Consider the following 9252-nt stretch of genomic DNA (forward strand, 5'->3'; position numbering starts at 1 on the left):
ACTTCTGGTCAATCATTAGTCAACCATTGGTCAACTGCTGGTCAACTACTGGTCAATCATTACTCAACCACTGGCCAACTGTTGGCCAACTTGTTGATCAACTATTTGTCAACCACTGATCAACCGTTGATCAATCATTGGTCAACTGTTGGTCAACCACTGCCCACCAGGACACCCAGGCCACGCACGCACAGCGTCAATTCGAGCTGTTGGATGAAGGAAGGTTTCAGCATTTCCAGCCCAAGCCATTCCACAGTTCTACGACCTTTCGGGATGTTTCCAACCCAAACTCAAGCCATCCCACGGCTGATTTTTAGGGACCTCTCCAACTCAACCATTCCGTGGTTCTCTGATCTTTAAGGACCCTTCCAATCCAAGACACTCAGCACGAGCTACCTGAGCCAGGTGCCCTTAGTGCTCGGGGCACTGGGTTTTGCTGCTATTCCTCTTCCCCCAGCTGCACCCACCGCAGTGCCTTGTCCAGCCCTCCTTGAGCACTCTGACATCTCTTTGTGAAAAGGTTTGGAGAACACTTGAGCCTTTCCACCGGGACCGGGAAGCACTGGGGGCAGCAGAGCTGTCCCACTGCTCCAAAATCCAGCCCAAGCTCCTTCTGAACAAAGCCCTGTGTGTTCAGCCACTGTGGCCCCACATCCACCCAGCGACCACGGAGAGGTCAGGCTGCACAGGGTCACTCTTTAGTAGAGCCACAGGGCTTTAATGTTGGAGGAGACCTCTAGGATCACCTCTAGTCCAACCGTGTGTGTGGCGAAACACATCTCCTTTAGGATGCTCGAAAGCAAACAAACGGGGGGGCTGTGGGTACAGACTTTGGCCAGGTGAGCGCGTCCTCCTGGAGCTCTGCACAGTGGGTTCCAGGCTGAAAAGGAGGAGGCATCGCCTCCCTACCACGAAGGCCGGGGGGGAACATGGGGACAATGGTCCCAGCAGGTTTGCTGACATCACGGACAGCCAAGAGGGACAGATTTATCCCCATGGTGGGACAAATCATACGCGTCACCCAACCCAACGCCTCCATCTCTGCTCCAACCACCGGCACCCAAGAAACCCAGCGCCCTGCATGGATGCACGCACAGCACAGGAGGGAAAAAAAAAGCAGCAGGAAATCATTCCTCTCCAAAGCAAACAAGGATTCCCACAACAAAACACAGTGAGAAGCGTCCCGGTGAGAGGTGGCACAAATACCTGCAGTCTGCAATGACGTCGTCCATCAGCTGGGCTCCCAGGGACTGCAGCTCGCCCGGCGCGCCGCTGGCCTTGAGCACGAGGTGGATCTGCTCCAGGTTGGCTTCCTGCACGACAACAGGGCTAAGTGCCACGTCCCACCTCCCCGGCGCGGCCCCCCCAGTTCACAACCTCCCAGCTGGTTGGGCTCTGCAGGGTGGGCTCCGCTCGGAGCTCCCTGTAGCACGGCCAGAAATCCCACCCACCGCTCCAAAGGGGAAGGAAGCAATGCTTCCCCTGCTGGTTCCCCGCCTTGGGTGAAGCACCCCACTGTCACCACGCAGGATGACGGCGGTCCCCCCTTTTCCCACCCAGCTGTGTGACACCGTGCTGCCTGGAAGCCACAGAAGAAAGGAAGCGTCCCAGGTTTTGAGTCACACAGAAGAGGCATCGGCAGCCCCTGCTGTGGCTCCCACGCCTCAAACGTAACACCCGGCTCCCCATCAAGCCCCACATCAACCCCACTAGAGATAACTTCCATCCCCCAGCCCACCAGGCACAGAGGGATGCGCTGTGTCACCAGGGCACTCACCAGCCTGTCTGCCGCGTGCTGGAGGAGGTTCTGAGTGTCGGTTCGGTAGCTGATGTCTTCCCAGTAGGAGGACAGCACCACCACGGGCTTCACGTTGCCCCAGGGCAGGTAGTAATACTGGCAACCTGGAGGGCACAGCGTTGGGTGAGCTCAGGGCACGGGTGATGGCAGCGGGCACCGCGTGGTTGGGGCAGGAGCTCAGGGCCCGGCTCTTTTGGAGACCCTCGTGTGCAACGAGGTCCAAAAGTGCCCATGGATCCATCTGTGGAGCGGCCAGGCCAGGAAGCAGCGGCACGACCCCGGTGTGCTGAAGGCATCTGATCCCAGAGCCCCATGGGAGCCTGGGAAAGGCCACCCCAAAATACCAGCTCTCCCATGAGAACTAAGGGGCGTCGTTAGAGCCAAGGGGCTCCACAGGAACGCTTAATTCCTGGCTGCTTCCCTCCTTTCCAGTCACATCTTCCCACACGTGCGCGTGCCTTCACACGTTCAGGTTCCAAAGGTCTCCAGTTGGACTTGAAGACTTTCAGATGGGTTTTGAGGCACTCCAGTTGGGTTTTAAAGGCCCCCCTTTGGGTTCTGAAGGCCCCTACTTGGACTTTGAGGACCTCAAATTGAGATCTGAAGGTCTCCTGTTGGGTTTTGAAGGCCTCCCATTGGGTTTTGATGACCTCAGTTTTGTTTCAAGGGCTTCCAGTTGGGTTTAAAAACCTCCAACTGAAATCTGAAGACCTCTAGTTGGGTTCTGAAGGCCTCCTATTTGTTTTTTGATGACCCCAGTTTTGTTTTGAAGGCTTCCAGTTGGGCTTAAGGACCTCCAATTGAAATCTGAAGACCTCTAGTTGGGTCCTGAAAGCCTCCTACTTGTTTTTGAAGACCCCAGTTTTGTTTCGAAGGCTTCCAGTTGGGTTTAAGGACCTCCAATTGAAATTTGACCTCTACTTGGGTCCTGAAGGCCTCCTATTTGTTTTTTGATGACCCCAGTTTTGTTTCAAAGGCTTCCAGTTGGGTTCTAGGATCTCCAACTGAGATTTGAAAGTCTCCTACTGAGTTTCAAAGGCCTCCCATTGGGTTCTAATGGCCCCAGTTTTGTTTCCAGCTGGTTACGAAGTCCTCCAGTTGGGTTTTGAAGGCCTTCAAGGATGGAGACCCCACAGCCACCCCCCACCAACGCACAGACAGTCCCCTGGTGCTGCTCACCATCGAACACGGCCCGGCTGTACTGCGTGGTGGAGGCCAAGGGCAAGCAGGTGTTGTCAAACTTGTTGCCATAGTTGCCAATGCTGACCTCAAACTGGATGGCATCGTCCACGTCCTGCAGCATGGTGGCCGAGTAGAAGGCAGCAAAGAGGGAGTACTTTCTCCTCCGCAGGTGCTTCTGCAAGAGGCACAGGAACGGGGAGGAGATGCCACCACTGCCCTCCTATGATGGCCTGACACGTGGCAGCATGGCAAAGCCACTGGGACGGAAGAGATTAACGCAGGAAAGGAGAACGTGATGCGCGTCGACAGAATTGGGGGTGAGATGTTTAAGAACAATCTAACAGAGGAGAAGACTGGAGCGACCCGCGTGGGAAAGGCAGGTCAGTTCTAAAGAGCGTCAAGAGTGCATCTGCAACAGCACTCGAGGTCACAGGGCCGGGGAACCCAGGCTGGAAGGGACCTGCGAGGATCACCAAATCCAACTTGCTGCCGATGGGATGGCTGCTCTTTAAAAGCGAATCTCCTGCACATCCACCCGCACTACGGTTTGCTCAGACAGAGCAAGGTGGGCACCCGGGGATGAAAACGCAGTGGGAGACGGCCTCCAGGAGACCATCAGCTGCAAGACATCCCCCTTCCACGGCCAGCATCACAGCGCAGCAGCCCCGTTACCTCCACCCGCAGGACGTCATCCGCAGAGATGTCCTCCACCTTCAGCTCCCCGTGCTCCTCCAGCTTGGTCTCCAGCTCCAGCAGCACGCGGCCGCGGTACGCGACGCCCTCGCCCTTGGGGTAGAGCAGGACAGGGTCAGCAGCCATCGCCCCATCCTTCACCCCCACCTCTGCTCTCGTTGGCTTCGCGGCAGAGGTCAGAGCGGCGGCGCTATTTCAGTGCCGGGAGGAGTTTAGCCAGCGGGGACGGAGCGTGCGGCGTGGGCTCCTGCTAACAAAGCCAGGCAGGGTTAGCAGAAGCAGGAAGGAAGGAAGGAAGGTTAATCTATTTCGGGCCGTGCCGGGAAGAGGCTGATTCACCTTTCCTAAATTGAGCGCCTCGTACGGGTCGGGGAAGCCGGTGAATTCGCGGGGGCTGCCGTACAAGTTGATGTAGCACGGGCCGAAGGTCGGCAGGAAGCCCAGCCCGTCGTCCACTGCACGGCACAGGAAAGGGGACGTCAGGGACCCATGGCGGAGCGCCACGTCCCCGCAAACACCTATTGGCCAGGACAGGGAAGGTGCTGGCAACTGTGCGGAGCATCCCTGGGCCGGGAGCTGCGTGGATTTAGGGCTGCGCTGTGCCACGAGGCAGCGTGAGCCGTGAGCGCTGCTCACTTCTGGACACCTCAAGCAAACGAGCAGCGAAGAGCCAGGTCCACGTGCACTGAGCTCCCAGCACAACACCAGACCCCGAGCGCTCAGTGTGCAACGCATCGTCACCCCGAGACCTCCAGCACCGCCGCTGCCCAACGGGGGCACCCCAAAACCAAAACGGAGGGATGGCAGCGCAGCCCTTCCCCGGGCACCGCACACCCTAACGAAGTTACCCAAGTGCCCACAAACCAAGAGGCTCTAAGGGGACGTACAGTCTGAGGCTTTCAGAGGCTTCGCGAGAGCAGGAAACGCATCTGGAGCGTAAAGAGACAGAGAGAGGTCAGGAGGAGGAGCAGGGAAGGCTGTGGGACAGGAGGAGGCTATGGGAAAAGCAGATGCTGTTGCTGGGGGATTCGGTGCCAACAGAGAAGCAGGGAGGCTGCAACACGGCCACGCAGCCCTCCAAGGGGGTTGCAGAGCACACAAGGACTGAGACAGCATGCAAAACCTCCTGCGCAACGCAGCTCTGCAGCAACCTCTTCCTATGGCCACAGTAGGAATGAAAGACTGCAGGACCACGAGCCAGGAGGGACAGCCACCAAAAAATCAGAGCACAAGGCCAGGGGACGGGTGCAGTCACCGCCATGGGATGGATGGGGTCACCGTGCAGGATGGAGCGACCTCAGAGGACTTACAGAGCCACCGCCATGCAGAACAGATGTAGACACTACCATGGGATGGACAGAGCTACCATGCAGGGTGAATGGAGCCAGCAACCAGACAGAACAGATGGAGCCACCGTCACCGCAGGATGGACGGAACCGAGACCGCACAGAATAATCAGAGCCACCACCATGCAAGGTGGACACACGAATGGAGCCACCGCCACGAAATGGATCAACAGGGACAGCACCATGGGATGGATGGATCCACCATCAGGAGATGGATGGAGATCCCACCATGGGATGGATGGAGCCAGCACCATGGGATGGACAGAATCCCCACCATGGGATGGATGGAGCCAGCACCATGGGATGGACAGAATCCCCACCATGGGATGGACAGAATCCCCACCATGGGATAAATGGAGCCAGCAGCACGCCCCCACCCATGCCCCCCATTTCTGCCCCAGTGGTCAGAGCCCACCCTGCCCGTTCCCTCTTCCAAGCCAACGCTGAGCTCCAGCTGTGAGCGCCATGCTCCCCAGGGCCGTGCACAGAGGCCCCCAGCCCACCCCCCACTCACCCTCCAGCTCCCCGCCGGGCGCAGAGATCTTGGACATGCAGAGGTAGGCGGTGCCGACGACGTCGTTGTGCGTCAGACGGTCCCTGGAACGCAGCGCACGTCTCAGCGCAGCCCGGCTGCCCCCCGATCCATCAGCGCATCCCCCTCCACGGCTCCTCCTGTTTTATGGGGTCCCGCCCCATCCCCTCCCCGTGGCTCACCAGTCGGTCACCCGGATCTTCATCTTCTCACACATGGAAGGGAACTGGGGACAGAGAGGAGCAGTGAGCGGTGCGGCCGGGGGGCGGCGGGGCGGTGAGGGGTGGGCACGGCGCTCACCATCACCGGCAGCGTCAGGCACTGGTTCCACTGCGGGTTGGCATTCTTCTCCAGGATCCTCGAGAAGAGCTGGAGGGGTGGGAGCAGGGATGGGTCTCCCCTCGGTGCTGGGAAGCCCCACGCCCCAGTGGGGACACAACCGTGCCCCACTCACCGTCTTCCCCGCGAAGCCGACTTCCACGAAGGGGTCGACCAGGTTCTTCTTGTTGCTCTCAAAGCCAAAGATCTGCCGCACGTTGTCCATGACGGCGTCGTCCACTGCGGGGGGGGAGAGCTCTGCTGGGTGGGCTGTGACGTGCAGCACCCATGGGTGCTCCGTCCCGCATCGAGACCGAGCGCCACCTCCAGCAGCCGACAGCCCGCCATGGCGCGGAGCCGCCACTCACTCTGGGGCAAATCTTCAGCTTTGAAGATCTTCAGGCAGAACTGAGCCCCTCGCAAGGTGACCCCCGTGGGACGCAGGAGGTTCCCCTCGATGTCTTCCTTGTCTTCGGAGACCTCTTTCTTCTCCACCTGTGGGATGGCCCACGGCTCAACGCGTCGATCCGGATGGCAGCTGGAAGCCCCCCGGCACCGATACTCACAGGAGCTTCGTCCCCGGGTCCCAGCACGAGCAGGCTGACCTTCAGGTACCCTTTTGCCCCTGCTGTGAAGTCCTCCGGGTCGGAGAGCAGCAGCCACCGCCTGAGGATCGCATGTTCTGGGGGAGACAAGGGGTGGTGTGATGGGGCAGAGCTGAATTCCCTCTGCTGGCCTCCTGGCTGCTAAGCTCCCCGTGTTTGATTGTCACGCTTGGCAGGGATGGGGTGGGAAACGTTTAACAGGAGTCACTTTGTCCCTCCTTTACGGGCCTCATCCCAAAATGAATCCGTGTGGATACACCGCCCAGGAAGGGGCGGTGGGTAGGGGAACACCTCTGCCTTTCCTATGGGGGCGGACACAGAACTCACTGGGCTCCGAGTAGATGCTCTCAACGTCCATCTGTGAGACACAGAGAGAGAAAATCATCGAATCAGTGTGCCGTGAAGGTCAGAAATGATCCCTGAGATCTCCGAGTCCGACCACCGACCCATCACCGCCCACAGAAGCACCGAATCGTTCAGGCTGGAGAAGACCCCCCAAGGCCACTGAGTCCCAATGCCGACCCATCGCCTCCATGACTCCATCATGGCATCGTCTGGGTTGGAGAAGACCCGCAAGGTCATCCAGTCCAACCACATCACCCGTATGTCCACTCAATTATGGGATTATTCTGGTTGCAAAAGACCCCCAGGGTCATCGAGCTGAACCCCTCCTGTGCCCAGACACAGAATCGCTCAACGATGGAAACATAAAGGCTGGAGGAGCCCCTCAGGACCCCCAGATCCAACCCCAACCCATCCCAGCTCTCGGAATCAGAGTCACAAAGGCTGGAAAAGATCTCCAAGATTGTAGCCCAGCCACCAACCCATGACAGAGAGACGGGTCGGATCCCTACCCGAAACTCGCCGATCACCGCGTCCATCCGGAAAGAGCGCGAATCCAGGACCTGCGGGAGGAGCAGTGAGCCCAGGGGGGGGAGCAGAGCCACATCCCGGGGCTGGGGGTGGGGACACGGCGCGGGGGGCTCACCGTGATGAAGATGGGCACGTCGAACAGCTCGGCCGGCGACTCGAAGACGTTGAAGAAGAAGGTCTGAAGAAGAAGGGGCGATGGAGCGCGGCGCTCCCAGCCCGGGGCACCGGGGCGATGCTCAACGTCACGCTTTTATGGGGTGGCTTTTTTGGGGGGTTCTCAGCATTCCACATCAAAACATCACGTGGTGCATCGGGTATTACAGTGCCAATGGCCCCAATTCCCGGTACCCATCCCTGTACATCATGGAGCTCGTGGGATCTGGCCCTTCTGCTTGGGTTGGTCTCTTCCTGCCTGGCACTGGAGGCGCTTTCCCAGCCGTTCCAAGCTTTTCAGGTTTGACTCGGCCTCAGGATCTTTCTCTCTCCTATCTTATTTGATTTATCAGTCTCAATTCCAATTAGATTGTATTATATTGCATTAGTAAAAGCAATTCTCCTCCACAGATCGCTGCTGCTGTTTCTTTTTACTCTCCCTTCCTTCCTTCCCATTTTTGTGGGGCTGAGGTGGGGAGAGGGGGGGAGGGCAGGGGCCTATTGCCCCCCTGTGACGGGCACGGATCGATCCAGCCAACTCTGTGATGCTTTTTGGTGGAGAATGCAGGCAAAGAAGGGGGAAACCTATTTGGGCTGCTGAGCTGGGGCAACAATTGCTGCCCGAATGAAGAACACGGCTGTAGAGGTGCGCCATGCTCATGCGCCCAAGGGTCAGGCTACCGAAGAACAGCAAAATAAGCACCGGGTGGAACCGAGCTGCCAGAATTGAGGTGGCTCAAATAGAGCCGGACTGGTTGGGTGCGTTTGGGTTCGCACCCCATCCTGCATTTCCCCCCCCTCACCTCGTCGAAGCGGGGGCTGTTGCCTTTGCGGATCCTGGTCCTCTTGCTCTGCCCCGCCGCCGTCACCTTCACCACGGGGCGGATGTGAACGCCGGGCAGCTGCCGGGCCTCGATCACCCGAACCCGGATCTGGGGGGGGAGGAACGAGGAGGGGGTCGGCCCGGCCTCAAGGGGACACCTTGGGGTCAGCTCGCAGCTGACGACACCCAGGCTGAGTTCCGAGCGACCAGGGGTCTCACCTGGAAGTCCTGCGGTTTGTTGGACAGGGGTTTTTTGGGCAAACTCCTCCTGCGCTTCACCCCACGGCCGCGGGGAGCCGGGGGTCTGCGGGGCAGCGAGGGCGGCTCCGAACCCGGCAGCCCCGAGGACGGGGGCTCCAACTCGTCCCCCGTGGCCGCCTGGTCGTCCCCCTCCTCCTCGGTGGCCGCTTCTGCGCGAGGCGGGAGGCAGGGAGGTTGCTGCGGGTCCCCGGGCGCTGTGGGGTGGGCGATGGGGGACGCGTCCCCCCGTGCAGCCCCCGCATTACCGGTGAGCGTGTCGGGCTCTGCCACCGCCGCCGGGGCCGCCTCGGGGGGGGCTGGGGGAGGGAAGAGGGGGGCGGCGCCCGGAGGAGGGGTGTAGGAGACTTGCAGGATGAGGGAAGCCTGGGCGAAAGGGGAGAGTCGTCACACATCCCCGTCCCACGACCCCAATGGGTCCCCATTTCATCACCATGCCCCCATCCCACTGGGTCCCCATCCCACTGGGTCCACATCCCACTGGGTCCACATCCCACTGGGTCCACATCCCACTGGATCCCCATCCCACTGGGTCCCCATCCCACTGGGTCCCCACCCCACTGTGTCCCCCTTCCATTGCCACATCCCCATCCTACTGCCTCCATCCCTGTGCCACGTCCCCATCCCACTGTGGCCCCATTTCATTGCCACGTCTCCATCCTATAGTCTCC

The 9252-nt window shown here is 59.7% G+C and overlaps 1 protein-coding gene across 1 annotated transcript in view; it reads right to left on the bottom strand.

The window, feature by feature from the left end:
• The window catches only part of DYSF (dysferlin), a gene marked incomplete at its 5' end in the record, with an annotated part of 55211 nt that extends 46264 nt beyond the window's left edge, over positions 1 to 8947 (bottom strand). Inside the window, 17 exons of the mRNA XM_042838305.1 lie at positions 1207 to 1313; positions 1778 to 1902; positions 2978 to 3155; positions 3653 to 3766; positions 4013 to 4128; positions 4561 to 4602; positions 5534 to 5616; positions 5734 to 5777; positions 5852 to 5920; positions 6006 to 6109; positions 6238 to 6364; positions 6436 to 6551; positions 6802 to 6832; positions 7329 to 7379; positions 7463 to 7525; positions 8304 to 8432; positions 8543 to 8947. Of these exons, the coding sequence (XP_042694239.1) occupies positions 1207 to 1313; positions 1778 to 1902; positions 2978 to 3155; positions 3653 to 3766; positions 4013 to 4128; positions 4561 to 4602; positions 5534 to 5616; positions 5734 to 5777; positions 5852 to 5920; positions 6006 to 6109; positions 6238 to 6364; positions 6436 to 6551; positions 6802 to 6832; positions 7329 to 7379; positions 7463 to 7525; positions 8304 to 8432; positions 8543 to 8947 (1904 nt within the window). The remainder of the gene's footprint in view (positions 1 to 1206; positions 1314 to 1777; positions 1903 to 2977; positions 3156 to 3652; positions 3767 to 4012; positions 4129 to 4560; positions 4603 to 5533; positions 5617 to 5733; positions 5778 to 5851; positions 5921 to 6005; positions 6110 to 6237; positions 6365 to 6435; positions 6552 to 6801; positions 6833 to 7328; positions 7380 to 7462; positions 7526 to 8303; positions 8433 to 8542) is intronic.
• Between the last annotated feature and the right edge of the window lie 305 nt (positions 8948 to 9252).

This window comes from Centrocercus urophasianus, unplaced genomic scaffold (genome assembly GCF_019232065.1).
Source record: "Centrocercus urophasianus isolate 14NV4802_14NV808 unplaced genomic scaffold, USGS_Curo_1.0 seq_754, whole genome shotgun sequence".
Lineage (NCBI taxonomy): Eukaryota > Metazoa > Chordata > Aves > Galliformes > Phasianidae > Centrocercus > Centrocercus urophasianus.